At 28.0% G+C, this 20,751-nt stretch overlaps 1 protein-coding gene across 5 annotated transcripts in view; it reads left to right on the top strand.

Annotated features, from left to right (window-relative positions):
• Positions 1–20,751, top strand: part of LOC142319586 (uncharacterized) — a 917,667-nt gene that overhangs the window by 343,814 nt on the left and 553,102 nt on the right. For all 5 annotated transcript variants that reach the window (XR_012755216.1, XM_075357048.1, XM_075357044.1 and 2 more), the window contains one exon: positions 14,100–14,132. Coding sequence is in view for 2 of the 5 variants with exons in the window: in XM_075357043.1 (XP_075213158.1) it covers positions 14,100–14,132 (33 nt within the window). In the remaining 3 variants the exon portion in view is untranslated. The remainder of the gene's footprint in view (positions 1–14,099; positions 14,133–20,751) is intronic.

Genomic DNA, 20,751 nt, shown 5'->3' with positions numbered 1-20,751 from the left:
TGTGTTCAGTATAGCACTTAATTTGAACAGGTCTTTATTATGTCCATAAGAAAGACTGGACGTAAAATATAGTGTTCAACAACATTATTCCTGTCCGTCATTATATCTCCCTATTTATTCACTAAATTACCGTTATTATATTACCTCTATTATTCAGTATTATCTTTTGATAGGTCTATTGTTCTCTTTATTATAATTAATATCATTATTGTTACTAATGGAAGAATATACCTTCGCCCCCTCACAATCTCAAAAGATTCCGATCGTAAACTGTGCATTACATTTCAAATGAAAGGAAGTAAATAGGGATTATATTATTAAAAATAAACAGTTTTAATGTTTTATTTATTTATTTCTGATATGAATACAACGTATTATCATATACTGCCTCCCAAATCGCGTAATTTCTGTACTGAAAACATCGTCAGATCTCCCTTTTCTTTCCATATGTATGATATTTCATTACTCTATCTGGGCCTTCCACGTTATTTTTGTCCAATCGAATCCATCCTTAAAACCTTTCTCAGAATTCTGTATTAAAATGTTTTTTGTTTAAGTACTCATATTATTATTGTAAAACTGTTCTTCAATTCGCTGCAATACTGACTTGGTCACACTGATTCAACTCAGTAGACTTGATCTTAATTTTAGCTTATAAAAATCAAGATTTCTGAATCATAGGTATTACTGCTCTCTGTGAACCTATCATATCGGCAAATATTACCATTTCGGTCAAAGTATTTTGGTAATTTCCCATTGTTTCCCTATTTTTATTTAAAATATTACGTTTATCCTTCTTCACAAGAGGTCAAGATTCTTTCCACTTCTTGGCCATATTATAGTGCTATTATTTCTTACAATGGTATGTCCGTCACCTCCAATTATTATCATATGTTTTTTTTCTTTATTATCATACTTGCTACGTTTTTCTTATAAAATGTTGTTATTATTAATTTTATTTTTTAAGTTTTTCTTTAGCAGTGTATTTTGTTTTTTTTTAGGTAAATTTCATAAGAAAGCTACTAATTGTAATGGGTACTTCGCCTTCCGGAAAATTTCGACATATCTTCGCGTTTCACATCCTCCAGACCCCAAATCCACCGTCAGTTCAAAAGTTTATATATATATATATAAACTTTTATATGTCGAAATTTATATATATATATAAATATATATATATATGCTTCACTTTTTGCAGGCACGATAACTGCCGTAATTTTGCGCCAATCACTTTCAAATTGATACATAAAATATAACGACCCACAATCTCGGTCGAGTTCGTTAATGGAAAAAGTCGGACCATTGGGGTTGAATGGGGGAGTTTTTTCGAAAAAAAACAAAATATCGCTATAAGTTAAGTAAAATATCGAACTCGTTTAAAGTTCCTACTATTCTCTGGATAATCTAAGTACAGTCTTATCTAAGTAAAGTCTTTTGATATCACCAACCATTGGCCCAGGGGGTAGAAAAAATAGGATTTCGAAGACAAAACAATCATACCGTCCTTAATAAGTACAGCATCGAATCGGTTTAAAGTGGTCGTTAGTCCTCTAAACATTACCTAAAACTTTTGTCTGAAATAATTTTTCAAACGCCCAACCCTTGCGGCAACGGATGACAAAAATGTTGCTGGATTTGTAAGAAGATGGGGCTTGTCGTATGTTAAACATGTGAAACTTATTTTCACATGCAGCCATTGTCGTATTGAGTAAATTTGAAGTTTTTCTTAATTTTAAGGTGGAAATCTTTTTTATCCCCTACTTAGCACCAGTGAAATCTACTTCCACCTTTCGGCGTGCTAAAAGGGATTGTTCTTTTTTGTTTACGTGAAATTATAATGCTTCTAAAAATATGAATTGCAATTATTATAACTGACATTTTATTTATTGTGAGATAATTTTTTTTAGAATTCATATTAATTTTTGTTGTTGTTTATATTTTCATACTATGTATCTGTAACTAATATCATAACAATATAATATTTAAAATACTTTAGTTTTGTTAATTAATAAAACCTTTTTGTTGCCAATATATAAAGTTATTAGTATAAAGTTCTCCACCTTCTTTCCTCTCCTAAAAATTATGTGAAGCTTTTGAAATGACAAATGTGTGATCCTGTTTTATCACCATTCGAGTTTGACAACCACCTATGTAACAGTGAATAAACCATCTTTAAAAATACTGGATTCACTTGTATGGACATCATACAAAAAAAGAACCGATCTACGGTATAAATATTCATTTTTTACGGGGTTTTGTCATCATTTTAATACATCGTTCTTATAAATAAAGAGGGTAATTTTGGATGAGTTTCTGAGATATTATTAATTTCATTTGAGGTCTAAATTAATCAAAGTTTTTGTGATCAGTACTGTAGAAATATAGCGTATGAGAAAATCTTTTTGTATCGTTTTATGGATGTGTAATAAATCTATCAATTAATTATGTTATTTTCCTAGTACAGTGTATTTATTATTAAATTCTACTCATTTTTATATCTGCAAATAATATCTCCTCAACGTAAAACCTTTTGCCGTAGGAGGCTGTTGTATCTCATAAAAATTTTAAATAAAAAAAATATATATATATTACTGTACCTATTATTCGATATTAAGATTAGTTCTATTGTTACTTTTCAATAAGTTATACATCGAGTGTACGATGGAAATCACCAAATTGCTGAAAACAATATAGGCTGTTAAAAGCCATGAGTTGATTAACTTATCATCCATGGGATTTGTCACCCTAGGAAAGGGTGACACATCCTAGGTAGCGGATTAAAGGATCCCTTTTTTTGATGACGAATTTTATTTATGTGTGCTTAAGTAACCCTGAATTGGAAGAATTCTGAGTTATTTAATCATATTATAACTTACTCGCCGACATTTAATAAAATAATATCGGTGCTAAAGGAAAACTTAAAAAAATAATTTACGTTATCTAAATCAATTTAAAGACGTGAATTTTTGCTTATCATTTGTTTTGTAAATTACTTCCAACATATGAATTTTCATTTTCTAGTAGACTGCTATATGTTGTCTATAAACCCCATAGTTTTTTATATTTCTTGACATTTTAAAGTTACTGAGTCAAAAAGTAGTAAAATCTCAATTTGACTTTTCGTAGATATGTAATTGTGTGACCTCTGTTTAGATTTCTATTTAAGAAAGTTTTTTAATGATAAATCATGAAATTATATGTTTTACTTGTGTATCAGGTAGATTAATTCTTTGAAATTAAAAAAACATAAATAAAAAATTGTTGAAATATAGGAGGCTAGTTGTATTTAATGTACCACTAGCATTTATACCTTCTATTATTTTTTAAAATGAAATCTTATTACATAAAATTCCGCCTTACACCTAAAAATTATAAATTTTTCCGTTTTCACCAATCGATTTGAATTTTCTTTCCCCCTCTTAAAAATTTGATTTTCATCAATATATTGCTCATTTTCACCTGATTCATCAACCTATTGTCTTAAAATATTGGTCATTTGTATGTGTATATTATTTAAATTTTACTTAGAACCCTGACACTGTGTGATTAGTTGTATATTGATGGAAGAGAGTTGATTGTATTAAATTTTCGAAAATATTTTTTAAAGGAGTTTAAAAAAATGAAAATTTTTAGTTCATATTTTAAACTCATCAAATAATTATATCGGATATACCATTTAAAAATTAAAATCCCTACTTATAAAACTTGGGAGTTTTATCCCTTTTTGATGTTTCAACTGTTTCGGTTTTTTTTAAATTAATTTTTTTCTTCTAAAAAGACATGAACAAGGTTGTAGTAGTTTTCAAATATTATTATAGGTATATACTCTAACATTTTACTTCAATACTTGGTTTTATCTGTTTATAAAATTAAAAATATAAAATATAACTTATACTCAGGTATCAATTGAAATCACTGAAATTTCAAAAATATCATTGATTATGTGTCTTACTTTTGATCATATTTTTTATTTATTTCATGATGAATAATTGATTTCTATTTCCAATAGTTGTCTTGTTGCGTATTCTTATATCTGTTATAAAGTCTGGTTACGATTGCTTAAACCACTTCTAATGTTTTATTATCAATGAATAACAGATGTGGTCAGCAGCAAATCGCTTCCTATTTTTAATATAGTGTTAGCCAGATGAAAACAAAACTGTATTATATTTTAGTCGCGGCATATGAAAGCATAATAAAGGTCAATGATCTTCAACGTGGGTTGGTTGAAGTTGAGTTGAAGCTGCAGCGCCCCCACAGAACAACTCTTTCTCTTATATTAGTGGGCGAACAAACGGTCATTCGAATAGGCGGGTAAACCAATTTATTTAATAAGAAAAAAATACATTTTTCTGATATAATTCTTTCTTATCAATTGATTACTCCTTTTTCATCATTGATTATTTAGACTTGATTGTAGTTGTAATTGCAGTTATTGCAGTGAAACTAATTGGTACATGTTATTTGTGTAAACTTAAGTTTAGATATTTATTATTTATTTACTGGAGGTCAACTAAATTTTTATTTACATGTAAGATGTCAATGATCTTCCCGTTACTTGAAATAATAATAACGGTATAAACAACTTACTGTAAGCTGGATTGAGTGACGGGTTTTTTTTCTATCGTGAAACTGTCGAATGAGTATAATGTAATTTGAACTGACTGAGTAATGTAACGAAGATATGCTCTATTGTAATAATAAAAATGTTTAATTTCCCTTATGCTAAATGTATTTCTAATAATAAATTTATTTATTCGTTATGGTATGGTTATTATTATTATTATGACTATAGCCATCAAGTCTACATCTCTTAAAATTAGTATATCGTATTAAATCAGTATACGTAAGGTATATAAATAAACAAAATTAAATTATATATAATAATAATTATATTTTATTATATATAATATGCAAATACTATCAGCTAAATTATGTTTAAAAGTAAAGTTGCAGTTTTCTTGTGTTATCTGCGTTAACTGCAACTTGTGTAGTTTTTATTACTGACGTGTGTGTCGTGCATATGTTGATAAAGAAACTGTATTTTTAATTTACGATTCGTTTTTACAATTAGTGGGAGACTAGGTGAACGGTTTGCGGTTTAGTAGATTATTCTATATGCCATACCCATTCTTGAGATATGCCAGGTGTTTCCTTTTTCCCAGGAAAAACCTGGTCCTAACTTTTAACTTTTTAGTTGTTGAACAGTTGTTCCTTAATTTTTTGAAAAAAATTACTTTCAAAATCGCACATCGCTAACGTTTTGTGCCATACTGGGTAAAAATTCCCGATCTCTCACGGAGTTTGTAGCGGTGTATGCTACAATCCCTCTATAGTACGTCTTCTTTATTTCTCACTATCCACTCCTTTTCCTTTTTGTTGTTTCTTTTTCCATATGGCTTCTGAGAGTGCAAATTGGAGCCTATAAAATTTGTTTTCAGCATACTGGGTTCTTTAGAGCGACATCATCCTTGGTATGAACTGATGGAGGAATTGCGTTTAGAATATCTGGGACTGTGTTTTTAGTCAGGTGCTTGGACAATATGCCTAACGATCGAACTGCTTACTTAATGAAGTCGAATCTCTTAATCTCTACCGATTCAAAAATGTAAATATTCTTTGTTCAGTTTCATTTTTTCCTATTTATACTCGTTTTTCTCTTCTCAGCCTGCTACTCTGTTATCAGGCTATAATTAATCTGATATTTCGACTGTTATTTAATTATTTTAGCGTATTGTTGAATTTCCAGTGACGAAATACATAAATTATTACAAAAAATCATTCATTTAAAAAAAAAAATTAATAATAATAGAAATTATTTTTTATTTTTTAATTCATTATGTTGGAACCAACCGTTGCGAAACACGATAGCTGTAATACGTAAAGTATAATTATTTTTGCTGAAACGAAAGGAAATTTAGTTTTACACTGGTACGCGAACAGATTTTGATATGAGAACGGTGTTATCGGTGCAGGAAGTTACGGCCGAGATTTATAATGTTTTAGTTAATTTTTCGGTCAGATTGTTTTGGCAGGATCCCAGATGGCGCACCCACCTGTGTTCCGTTTACCGCTCTCTCTTTCCGATACCCTCCTCTTTTGTGCCTCTTTACCGTATTTTATCCATTTTGTTGAAAATTTTAATAACAAATAAAGGTAAGCGGATGTAATTTTTTTCTTTCTTCTATAAAACATTTTTAGAGATAATGGTACTAATCGAGGGGGGAACGAAACTTCGTACAATAATATTTAAAGTTAGAGGATTTTAGTTTCTAATGCGCTGAATTAACTAATATTATTTTTGATGTTTTAAACCTTTAATAAATTGAGATTATTTCTACTCGTGAGTGAATTTTATGGAAGTTTTTTCTTTAAATTTCCTAATAAATTTTTACAACTGTACACATCATTTCCATAATTAATGACTATTCTGTTTAAAAATGATGGTATCGATATGGAAGATAGTATAGAAACCATTGTCCTGCGACAGGTTTTTGACCTGTACTTAGTTTTAATTAAATAATTAACAAATAGCTGTGATTACTTTATTTTTCATTTAAGAAAATGTTTTCTACTTCTTTTCTTTAGCCGTCTTTAATGACTGTCGTGGCATGTGGGTTGAGACAAACTAATATTTACTGGTTTAGGAGAAAAGTTAATTTGTCTCAAATAGTCGTCATTGACATCGTGTAACCGCTGGCCGTCTTGAATAGTTTTGTTTTTGGCTTAAATTAATGCTTGTGTAGGTAATATTTATATTAATGAAATTTTTATATACTTGTACGAATGATAACTTAAAAATAGTTAACTCAACCATATTTTGATGTGCATAAGTATTAATGGATTAGAAAAAATATTTGTGTATTAAGGAGCCTGCGATGGTCAATGTAGAAATCTTTATAACTTGTGTTTCTTATCGTCTGATGCGCTTTTAATAAAGTTAGGTTGGTTTTTTTTTTTTGAAGTATAACTCTACGATGCGTAATTAATGTTCATTTTAGCAAATTGTTATGTAGATGATTGTAATGTAGATGAATTTAATCCTTTTCGAAATTTAAATATAGTATTTTGGTTGAATCGAATTAGTATGCCATTTTTTGAATCGGATTTCTAGCAACATGATTGTTACAAAAAAGATCTGCAGCTAGAGTTGAGCGTTTAAATTATTAGATAGTTGTTAGGTTGTCAATTTACGCAAGAACTGTATCTGATAAAGTTAGAATATCAATATATATATATATATATAATATACAAAACAGTAGCTATAACTGAAGCTTAGAGTGACCTATTCGAAATAATAATTTTGCAAGTGGATGTCACTATATCTTGATTCATAGAAGAAATACGATTGTTAAACTATTATTGTAGAAAATGATCTTTAATAGTAATTTGGAGATCGGAAACGAAATTTCTGAAGGTAGTTATCATGTTCATGATCATACATGCTTTGCTAAATGTTCGGGCAAGGGTATCGTAAAAGAAAATGTTATACCAATGGTGTATACACGTTTTTCCGAAGCCTCTTATCAGATAATCTATAACGCGGTGTACTTTGTTAATATTTAAATGTTTTTATCTAAAACTAAATTGACGAGTGGGAAAAATTTGCGAGTCGTTTGAGTTTAAATTAAAGATTTGTTAAATTACAACTGGCTCGGAACTTTATGAAGTAAATGATTTCCATTTATGAATGACTTTGACAACTGAAAATAACTACTTTAGTAGAAGTTTTTTTAGTCTCAAAATTATATTAAATGGATTGGTGAGAAAAAAGCCTAATATTTTAGTAGTAACTTGTAGATTTTTTTAAGCAAGACGAATGATGTACTGCCAAATTTCTGAGTGCCCAAGTTTTCTTTTATCATCTTCTAAATCATTGGATCAAAATCTGATTTGAATATCGATGAGATATAGCCGATTTTACTTTTTCCATTAATGATATAGTCCACGTCCCTTCATCGTTACTGAATGATGCGTAAGAAGTTTTTAGTAGAATTAAAAAACGACCGTCTTCTGAATTCAAAGAAAAAATATATCTGTCGAAAATTTGCGATTTTATTTGCTTAATTTTAATTGAAATTAATCGATTTTCATTGTTTTAATATCTTCAGTAACGTTAGAATGATTGGACCGTTGTTCAAATAGTTAATCGTTTATTCGATTCTTAAGCTATTGTGCACGGAAATTCGACTGTACATAATATAGGTTTTGCACACCTATCGTATAATTATGTTCAATCGATTCAGTATTTTCACCAACCGGCTGTTTTAATTTCTGTCCTTCTGGGCAGAAAGTAAAACCGCCGTACATATTTTTTCGGTAGAAACTGGTATAATGTGATGGTATAATATAACACAACGTACATATCTTTTCGTTATACATGCACTTATGTAATTTAGCTTTAGGCCGACATTTTATGTTTTATAAACATTTCCTATTTTTCGCATAATTAATCATCAACCTTAATAAAAAAAACCTTTAGTAACATTATATTCTATTGATACATTTACCATTGTATTCTACTGATACATTTTTAATAAAATTCTGTTTAATATGCTTTGTTCTGCTAGTTAATTATGTACCAGTTAAAAGAAATAGAAATCGTGAATGGATTTTTTTTTATCCGTTAAAGTTTTAAATTAATTTCTCTTGCAATTAAATATGATATTTAATTTTTATCTTGAATTAATGAATTTATTCATGATTTGATTTTTCTGTTCGTCATGCAAATTGTATAAAAGAATATTTTTTTTTATGAATAAAATACATATTCCTATTTAAAAAGGGATAAAACGCCTTGTATTATTAAACAATGAAGCTTCTGTAGATTAGTTACTTATTTGATTAAATCATCCTAGTTAAGTTACCTCTTACATCTGTCTATCAGGAACACCGTTCTCTTTTCCCCTTTCATGAACGGTTGAATGTAGATCGCTCGTTAGTCTGGCTAATTTTTTCTTTCACTCCTCCAATCCATTTTACTCCCGACGTAAATCATTCCAGTTACGACCGCCTTCCAAAAAGTATGTTTGAAAAAGTAATGATCTGTGCTTGCTATCTGGGGCAGCTAATTGGACTCACGATTGTCGGATTTGAATGGATTCTCCTTTTATTATATTTGTATCTGTTCTAGTTTAATTTGAATTTCTTACTAGTTGACCTAATATATTATTTCACTGTAGAGTTAAGTTCAGAGCTGTAAGTTTTATGAGACACATTTTTGACAAAGATAAATGAGTATAATTAATAGAAATTTTTTATATATATAATGTTTACTATCGCTAAAGTAGCCAAATGTAATTTTCTCTAGTTCACGTTTAAAAGATGAAGAAGAAGTTTGTTTTTACTAAATAAAATTAAGGTATCCAAAATTAATTTAATGTTATCCGAATAATATATTTTGGAAGTATTTTATTCCTCTTTTCTTGAGTTTTTACACTTATTTTATAGTATAAAAATTGGGAACACTGCCTTATTTTATAGGGAATGAGAGGTCTCTAAAATATTTTTAATAGAAATACACCTGAGTTTTATATATATGTGTATAAACTTTTTTTTCTTTTTTGCTTGGTAATAACGGTACGTTAACTTGAAGTTAGTGCGTGGAATTTGGAATTGGAATTTTATAGCGTATGAAAAATGCATACCCGATCGGGATTCGAACCCGGAGCTTCGGATGAATGGCCGAGACGCTACCACTCCGTCACGGAGATCGGCATTTAAATCGTCTTGATATGATGTATAAACATTGGTGGAAGAAATGGCAGTATTTCAAAGTCAACACTATGTTATATTCTATCAGCTTGTATTACATGTAGAGAATGTCATAAAGATATTTATTTTTGTGTTCAAAATAAAATTTATGCATATATAAATAAGTTAATATGAATTTCTTTTTGAAGAAATGAAGATAAAAATTCTTCAAAATTGGGTAATTTTAAGATAGAGTAGGGGTAAAATTATTCTTTTTGTTTTGTTTTAAGATAACATCTTATATTTGCGTATACATTTTAAATAAACTAACGAATTATAAAATCAGAGTTAAGTATACAATTCCTGAAAAATTAAATAAATGAAATTTAATTTATTTTTATTTTTTAATAATTAATATACCTTGCAAATTATCATTCGAATCTACTTCAATAGATTCAGTATGTAGTGATTGTACAAAGGCAATAACAAGAAAGAACATTGGATTTTTGAAAAAATTAAAAGATTGTCTTATACTAAGGCATGCACTGCTTCTTTCACGGTAGTTCTTTTTACAAAAAATATGCTGGAAAATTTCAAACAAGTTCCGTGTAAAACTGTAAAAACGGTTAATTTTATTAAAATCGACCGTTACAGAAAAAAAAATTATGCTAAATAAAAATCCTTATAAATATTTTTTACTCGAAAATTATGATGCATTCTATGAAATTTTTAATATTCAACAATTTTCATCGTGAAGGCGCGTAGATTTATTTTTATATTATGCATGAAATGAAATTAAGTCTTTAAAAACAATTTTATTGCAATCAGCAATTTGCATTTATGATTTATCATGGAATTTTTTTTGTTTAATTTTAATTATTTACAAAAATTTATGGATGATATATTACTTAATTAGAAAATAAAAGATTAATTTATAGGAACGCAGTGAACAAGATATTTTTACCATTGTCTGTTACATCGTCTAGTTATTTAAATAATTATTAAGCCAAGTGAAAGTCGATTGAATTACAAGTCATTTATTTTTTTGCATTGTAATGATTTTAAATGAGAAATTCTCCCGTGTCTGAATTATTTTTTCACTTTTTATTGTAATTGTTTCAAAGTAATTTATCATTTAATCTGTAGAGCCTATTGTTTAAAGTTAGCTTCTGTTGTTTGAAATCAATGTGATTCTAGGACTGTAATGCAGTTAAAAAATGTTATTGTATTTATTATATGTTATTGTATTAAATATTATTGTATTTTATTTTACAGTTTTAAAATCTAAGCGAATTCATTGTCATAAAACATACCACTTTTCTTTAAATCTTTTTAAGTTTCCGATTTGTATTGGGGGTATTTCTATAGAATTATTTCAGGAATAAGATACGTAAATCGTTAACTTTTTTCATTAGAGATTTAGTTTTTTCCTAATACATATGTACTCGTACGTATGCATTATTTTCTACTTATTATCAGTGTTATGATAATATTGGAGGGCTTTTGATTAAATTAAAAGAATATGTATTTAGGTGACATCCTAAATTACTCAATAATACTTCATTTTTATTTACAATAAAGTGAACGGAACGGATGAACCGTTCAGCTTTTTTTTTACTAAATTACTAAATATTTGGCTTGAATTTCTTAATCTTTTTCTCCTACAGTATTATTATGAAATGTAATGCCTTATTTCATAACAAAAGGGAGTACAATAGTTTGTCATTTTTACTATTAATCCTACTTTTCCTTTTGATTGTGATGTGTGTATAGCTCTAAGATACAACAGATACAGTGTTGCTTTTTGCAAGATTTATACATAGCCCGCCCAGTAATGAGTAGACTTAAAGTGTCGCTTGTAGGATTCAATATTATCCTCATTTTGATGGAATTTGATGCTGGTATTTAAAAATACATTCATTTTTGTAATAAAAGCAACTGGAAACCATTTCACTCTTCAGTAATGTTGTGAAATGAAATTTTTGTTATTTTTGAAAATAGTTATGTCGTTTCTAGAAGGAAATTATGTCGGGTGTGGAAGTAATATCAGATCGTTTAATAACCGTTTTGGTATTTAACCTACGTCTACAGTACAACTCCGACCCTTTTTTTTTGTAACAATGTTTTAAAATTAATAAAAACTTATAACAGTATTACTGAAAATTCTGAGCATTAAATTGAGCTTAAAATTAAACTTTGGAAAAAATTAAAATTGTCTTAAGGCAATGCGTATTTTATTATCAAAACATAACCATTGAAGAAGAATTATTTAACGATTTTTTTGTATACATTTATAAAAAACAATAAAAAATTCACTTTTTTTTAATGCTTTTATTTACAGTCGCATTAACAATTACAGTCAATTCACTTTTTTGATATGGTATTCTGTCATATTTTATCATTAAACTTACTTAATTTCCAAAATACCATTATTTTGAATAATTAAACAACAGATCATATATCTGTTTTATTGCATTTTTCTGTTGTATTCTATTATATATCCTTTCCTTATGCTACATGATAAATATTAGAAACTATGTATTTATATCTGCATAAAAAATTATAAATTTTCAAATGGGTCGGAGTAAACATTTTAAAGCGTTAAATAATTGCTTTATTTTTATTATTTTAACCGAACGCTTTAATGGGTTTTTTCCTATTACTTACGATGCATTTTGATGATATCTTTTATAACCCAAAAGCCAAGCAAGACAAAGCTCATGGGATTAGGGCTTTACCTTGCGTAAACAATATCTTTGAGAGATTGCAGATACTGTGCTCTTTTAACCATATTTGTTAAGAGTTTAACTTAATTAAACGATTTGGTACACAGGATGGAAGCGTAAAAATTATCCAAACATTGCATTTCTTATTATAATTCCTTAATAGATGCTGTTTTATTTTATATTTTTACTGGGATCGTGAATGCAGATAAGGATTTGTGTTTTATCTCTTAGATCTGCCTTAACAATATTTTAATGTATGATATTTTACTTTACCATCGCAAATATATTTATAAAATTACGGCAAAATGTAGCACTGCAATAATTTTGAAATTGGTTGTAAGAAGTATTTAAAAGATGATAAATTAAAACTTTGACTTTCAAGGTTGGGTATGAACACCACCATAATCATTGTTATTTTATATCGATTTTTGAATAACATGTAATTCTTGGTTTGTATCTTAAACGTATATAAAAAATGTTTTATTGAAAATAGTTGTAAAAGGATTGGAATAGTTTTTGCGTGAAATATTGAGTTAAAGTTGAAATTCAGCCGACTTAACATTCCTGTGCAAATACCGTGAAAGTTAAAGTTTTGAAATCTTGCAACTTTCCTCTTAATCAGCTTTCCATTCGTATTTACGCATTCACCCTTTTATTCCTCTCGTGATATAAGTTTCTTTTTAGATAAACGAATATTTAAATATTCAGTTAGAAGTGTTTCTTTAGTAGGTATATACTAAAATGTTTATTATTTGATTTTGCAGTTAATTGAAAACAAAATAAATATTTGTGTTTTCCTTTACAACGTATTGAAAACTTTTTTGTGTCATGAATTCTGCTCTTGTAATTTTGGTTGAGTATATCGTTGATAGAATATGTTTTTCGTAATTTTTTTCATTATACTGAACTGAAACAAATTAATGTTTTTATAATCAATTTGTATTTTAACTGTATTAATTAGTATATTAAAGTAAACATTACGTAGACAAATTTACCTATACTATTAACACATTTAATATTGACATATTTAGATATTATCATTATTTAGTCATTATTGATTGAATTGATCATTGTTTTAAATTATGGGCCTTGTTTGTCAATTTTTTTTTTTTAATTTGTAAATTAATAATAAAAGAAATAATATAATTAATGAATAAATATAAATGATAATAGTTATTAATCTGTTAATAAAATGCCAGAGGTGTTTGGACAAAATTTTGAAAAACGTTTTTGTATATTATAGCAATAATAATAATAATATTATTATAAATAGGCCTTGTTAAAAACTGAACCATAAATTTTATTGGAAAGTGGACATCCATTGGAAAGTGGTCATTGGTCGTCATAGCAACGATCCACCACTATTGTACTTTAAAGCGCAACGTAACTATATTATCACAGTAACTTCTTTGTGGGGAAAATTACTTGTAACTCAAAAGAATGGTATTAGTAAAACATTTTGCAGCCGGGTATGGTAAATGTAGTATAGTCAGCATTCAATCCAGTTTTGAATAATGAAGATATTTTCTTATTACAATTAAAATAAATAACCAGGCAATAATAACAAATACCCAGTAATGGCACATGTATTTTATTTATTTAATTACGATTTTGTTAAAAAGTTGTTTTTATTTATTTATAACTTTTATTCTAATTTTATTATTTTGTTTATTGTTTCAGTGCTTTGATGTCTCGGAGAGCTCCTCCATCAAGGTAAAGTGTGTTTATTAATTTTCTTAATTTGTAATATCTTAGACACTTTTATACCACGGTTCAGATAGATAAATATTCATCCATTTACAAGATGATTGAGTTGTATCCTAGTTAGTTTATATCACAGCACGTTGTAAAAATATTAATATAGTATAACTGTTAATGAAAATATTTCCCAAGTTCCAAACCTCCAACTATTTACAGAAAAGACTTGGAAAATAGAATAATAAGACTGGAACAGAAAATAATTAAAACAGAATAATTGTTAAAATTAAATTCCATCAATTTACTTGATTTTAATGTTAATCAGAATATATGCGACAGGTATCTGAAATAATATGCAAACTGAAACGTAACTACAGAACAAACGGCACAAAAAGTGACAGGTATTGTCAAGTTGTAATTTTATTCTCTTCCTACTAACACACCAAAACTCGTTGAAACCCTTCTCATTTTTTTTCAGTCGCCATTGTTATAGATTGAAGTATTTCTACTGTGTCATCGTGTCTTAAACAACTTGCAGTGATTGAATCTTTAAAGCGAAAAAGTGAACACTATCTACACACTCATCGTCGTCTAAAAGCCACTTGCGATGTGAAGTAATTTGATCGAAGTAGGGCGAGTAGTTGGGTAATATGATGCAACTTTCGTACATCGGAAGGTTATAAAGAGAAAATATTGAACCTCGCAATGGTCGTCCAGTTTTTTTGACTTATGATAAGCATGAATAAATGATTCAAAATGAGCAACGCATCACACAATAACGCATCGCCATGTAGATAAGCATATCGAAAGAACAAGAACAAACCATTAGAAGAGATTATTTTACAATTGATTGCCACGCAATCGCAAAAAAAAAAAAAAAAAATAAAACAGCTCTGGTGAAGTTGAAATTTTAACCTCGTCCACACTCACCATACTCACCAGATTTGGCACCCTGCTATTTTCATTTCTTTCCGAAATTAAATGGGGATATTAAGTGCGTTTATCACCACGGATGCTAAACTTGGTGAGGTTATGGATCAAGGAAAGACAGCCAGCATTCTTCATTTATAAAATGAAAAAAATTGGTTCACCGTTGGAAGATACGTGTATAATAAGTGATGATTATATAAACTGATAAATTTAAGTTTTTATAGAAAATAAAATTTATTTTATCCCGTATTTGTTTCATTTGCCAATCTATTTTCATTTGCGAGTTATTAGCGACTGTGCATTACTTTTCAGCCACTCCGTATGCATATGAATGTTAATCCGTATGTATATAAATCTAGTTTATCGGTTTTATCAAGAATCATTCGACAAATCGATAGAATTGTTTATTTTGTTTGCATTGTTCTTTTTTTATAATTTATTCAGATAAAATTCACAATTTTTTATTGTTTATGTTTGGTTCTGCCTGTAGTCAAATTGGATCTGAGATTTTTATTTAGTGCACAGCATTCTTCAAAATACTGGTATTTATAAAAATGTCTTAATTCTTATAACTTTTTAAATGAAAACTACAGTTTTATTTTGTATAAAGTTAATGCATTAGTTTTCATGTAAAATAACCGATTTTAAAGTGTATATGGTTTTTATTATATAAAATTTAATTAGTTTGAAGATTAGGAAAAATAATTGAAAGTTTTAATTAATGTAAAATATTCATATTTCCATTCAGTCTGCTTTAAAGATTATCTCTAATGTAATATCTATGTAATAAAGCCGTTAATATTAAATCAAATCAAGGTAGAAAATTAAGAATTTATATACATGAAGTTTAGCAAACTACCTTTATTGTTTTACTTCATTAATAAATTGTGAATTAATTATTCATTTTAAATAATGTACTTTCATTAAATTTATCCTGATTTTGTAACTCATTACGTAAGCATTAGTTATTTTCAACTGATTTGTTTTTGAAAACGTTTACAACAGTTCTTTAATTAATAAACAGTTTGTAATGTATGATTGTGTACGTTAAAAAGCTGTCTAATGACGGTAATTCATTTATATTTGATAGTACAGATCGGACATAAAAAAAATGCAAGTCATGAAATGTTGCTTATTCTAAGTAAGCAAATTTTCATGGTCGTCCAAACTGTAATTCAATATAAGAATAGCTTTGAATTATAATCCCCTTCATTGGCTGCTACACGCGCTCTTACTATTATTGTGCGTTACGTAAACCCGGTCAGTTTATCCCCGTTCTTTACATTTTTTATTTTAGATGTAGGCTATTTCTTTATTTCTGGATGCCTATAATATTAAGTTCGCTTCTTGATTGATAAATCAGTAATATCGATGTGTGGTTTTATTTGATCGGATTGAAATAATCGAATTTTAAATGTTTTAATTTAAAATTTGTGAATTGTATAAAAAGGACTTGAAAAATGTATAATTGATCTGGTATATTCTTTTAATTAATAAATGATATTTTAATTGTATGTTAACTTACCACAAACCTGGGTTGTAAACGATCCTATATGAAATTTCAAAATCTCGTTTACGAATAACGTAAAATAATTTACCCAAATTCAAAAATAAACAACATATTTTGCCAGGCTTATTAGAAAATATGAGAAGGAAAGTGGTTTCCCACCCGTTTTTCATCATTCTTTTTACTACAGTGATTGGCAGTATAATGAGCAACATTAATGTCAAAGAGATTTGAATTATGTGCACTTTGCGTAATGATATACAACAATAAATTCAGTTCAATTAACGGGAAACCATTTCACTCCTCTTCTTCACAGGTTAGTCCTGTCATACGATTCTTATTATTCTTAATATTGGCTGTCATTTTCGAAGGTGATTGTTTTGTTTTTTTATCTAAACTCGGCTGTATGTATTTGAATGATATCTCACGTATTTTTATCTTTAAAGAAGTAATTTTATTTTTTCATTTTGATCTCGGAATAAAGAAACTGGAAAATATTTGGCTCATACCGTTTGAAATAAAAAGAAGCATATTGACGTACGGTTTACCTAAACAGATCATTAAATATTTGAACTTTTTCATATTTTTAGTTTATTTGTAGCCACTACAAATTGTAACAACTTCTTCTGAGTTGTGAAATTTAAATCAGATTTTTTTAAATTAAGGATGTTTTCTTTTTTTTAGGAAAATTCAGATAAATATTTCGGTCGTTATAGATTTAAACTCATTTCATTGTTTAATTCGTTCACTACTACCTTAACTCAGCATTAAAGTAATAGAACACAGAAATCATTTTGATAAATAGAACTTCTTTTTATAAAAATACGTTTTATTTAAAGTTTGTTATTAGAATATCCTCCTAACTCCCCTTGTAGACATCTCTTACCGTCCTAGACGTAGAGTTAGAAGGACCAGCTGGTGAAAAGTGAGTCGTGATGTAATATAACAGTCCAAGAAGGATGTATATTACAACCAACCAAATAAATAACACAAAGGAAAATTACTGGAAGTAGGGTAAAATACCCTACACTAAGTCAACCCCTAATAATGCAAATACATAGAAAGTAACAGAACTTAAGTTGTGCTACATAGTTCTACTACATAGTTTCAAGTATTAAGTATACAGTTCTGTTACATAGTTTTAAGTATAAAATTTGCAGCAATATTTTTAAAACAACGGAAAGCAGTATTAAATTACTTTATTTTTTAACAGTGATTTTTTAATATCGTAAACATTTTTTCGAAAAAATTAAAAGCATATTCTTTTTTGGTTTAATTCTTTAATTTACGATTAAATTTATTATGTTTCATAAAAATGGAATATCGTTACATATTTCGAAACAAATTTTATGTTTGTTGTCTCTGCATTCTTATGAGGATAGAAAAAAGGCTGAAAATGACAAAATAATGTGACTGTATCAGTTCATTTACAATGCTGAATTTTTTTCTCAGCAAACATTCATATGAATGACGAGGGCTTTGAAGAAATTTGATTTGAAAGGCAAAAGATGAGAGATGGAATATTGATCGGATGCTTTGAATCCCGTCCCACTCTGCTTTCTTTTAACTTTCCAACCAGTCGCGATAAAAGCCATCCACCTTTAAATTCTAATCTGAATAAATTTCCGTAAACTTCTATTGAAACTGAAGTTTATATAAAAGAGGTCAAAAGCTTTTGTCCCTTTAAAACATCAGACATTAATTAAAGTCTAATTTTATTTTTAAAAAGATACAGTCCGTCAAACAATGAAAAATAAAAATTGATTTTCATGGATACGTTGAATGTGATTTAAAGAAATAAAGTTGACTTTTCTTTTAAATGATTCATTGAAATATTTTAATTACAGTCTGTTTCATTATACTGTTTTTTATGATTTTTTCATAACTACTTTAAATAATTATTTTGGATGCGTAATGCGTGATGTTTTCAGTCAAATTTTATAATTTTATTTCCTGTAATTTTATGTTTTGTAAAATATAACTGTAATTAATTTTTACTATTAATTAATGAAAAATTATTTATTTTTTTTTTTTAATGTCATCGACTTACAAGATAATTAATAAAAAATTGTAAAAATACATTCCATCAGTTCTGTACGAAACATACTTATTTCTGTTCGGACATATTTTAATGTTAGACATACGTAATATTTAAAGTCGGCTTCATCATTACGATTGTCAAAGATGAAAAGGTTAATACAACTGCATAACAGGTGAAAAGTTATATTCAGTATGATACAAGAAGCATGTATAATATTATAACTGTTCGTGTTATAAAATCCATATCCCAACGTTGTACAGAAGTAAAATAAAATAACATTGAAAAGTATCTTCAAATCTTGTAGAGAGCTTAAAAAAAATGTCACATTAACAACTTCTTCAATATCTATTCATATGTAGGTGGAAATTTTTCTATGTTTAACATTGCGGATATAATTCACTGTATTCACTGTATAATACAAAATTAGCGCAAATCGTTTTTTCAAGACCGATCGACATATAAGTCAACAGTATCAATTAATTACCTCACACGTAACCTCTGCTTATTCTTTTAAATTTTGGAATTGAGCACACTTTATCACTTGAAACAGGGTGCTCTTTTCGGAAGTAACTTTTGACGTCAATTCTCTTAATGTTTTATGCATTGAATTTCAATCGTACAGAAACATAGCCCTTTTAATTACAGGATCGATTACTTCAACGAAGTTTTGAACCTGCTGAAAATTCGGCAACCTGCTTTGAATTACATTATATGCGATTTCGAATATCCTGCCGACTCCTTAGCTATCGAAACAAACATCCGTTAATGGCTATCAAAGATTTTCATTCCTGGGCCGGAAGCTCTCTGAAAACGAAATACTGTGTTTAGTTAACCGTAGGTTTTGATGGAGAATTTTAGCGAGATTTTCTTTGTTTCGTTTGTGTTATTATGGCAGAATTCATTTAAGGATCTTTTTTAAGAATCTTAGGTCTTCTTAAATACGATTTTACTACTTGTTGTAGTTTGTTAAAAATTGTTCTTACATCTGAATACAACCAACTTGAATCATTCCCTCTATTGCTACAGGTTCGCTACAGGATACTGGTTTAATTTGTTCTAACGACTAAAGTCATATTTTATATTTCTTAGTATATAAAGTGGTTTAGTGCGTTTATGTAAAATTTCAACGACACATGTGTGTTTTTTGAAGAAATATGTTTGTTTATTTATTTTTTATTAAATTGTAACAGTAATGAAGTATCTGAGAACAATTGTAGAAGGATTCTTCTCGTAGAATTGTAAGAATTATGCGGAATGGTCGAAGGAATGTTACAGGAAAGTAAACACATCTGATTGTATAAAATAAATGATGTATTATAGATAAATCAATTTTAATACGTATTTTAAAGTAATTATTTATAAAAAAAAAGAAAAAAGTTTTTATCCTCTTAATGTTAAATGCTAACGGTTTGTATGAAGTTTTGTTTTGGGATAGCGTTTGGATGTGTCGCCTTTGTATTGCGTTTTTTTTCTTTTCCTTTGTTTTAGCTACGTTATTACGATACTTGAAAGAATTTATGAGCCGATAAAAAGGATGTGATCAGCGTCCTTTAGATGAACATTTCCCTTGGGTACTTTAAGTTAAGAAGTTACTTCAGTTTGAACTTGAACAGCTGGTCTTTTTCTTTCAAGAGTAGGTGTCTTACAAATAACTTCAAAATAAAATTAATACATAGTTATTTCTTTCTTTCATTTTAAATGTAACGATTGTGTATCGTGTTTTTTTTTCTTTTTTAGAAAATTTAAAATAATATTTGACAACCTAAACGTTTTCAAACAAATAATAATAATTTTTCAAACAATAATTTTTTGATTGGGAAATTAATTTGATAATGTTTTTGTGTTATTTTTTTTTTAAATAATTTTTTTTTGAATATTTTTGCTTCAGTGAAAATATAGTCGTTACAGTTGTATCGTAGTGAAAAGAATACGACGTTATATTCACCTGCGCTGCTCACCGAAATATTATGTTATTTAACATTTTTCTTTTCTTTTTTCTATCAAGTTATTTTACTTTTTTAATAGGTTGCTTTTATACACGTAAAAATATGACCAACAAACATTTTGTTGGTGGTATGTTTCTTTTGCGCATTATATATTTTGAGACAATGTGTATGAAAGACTGGTTCATGTTAGATAGCCTTACTGTTATTATG

Source organism: Lycorma delicatula, chromosome 2 (assembly GCF_047948215.1).
Source record: "Lycorma delicatula isolate Av1 chromosome 2, ASM4794821v1, whole genome shotgun sequence".
Taxonomy (NCBI): Eukaryota; Metazoa; Arthropoda; class Insecta; order Hemiptera; family Fulgoridae; genus Lycorma; species Lycorma delicatula.
This window is presented reverse-complemented; position numbering and strand designations above follow the sequence as displayed.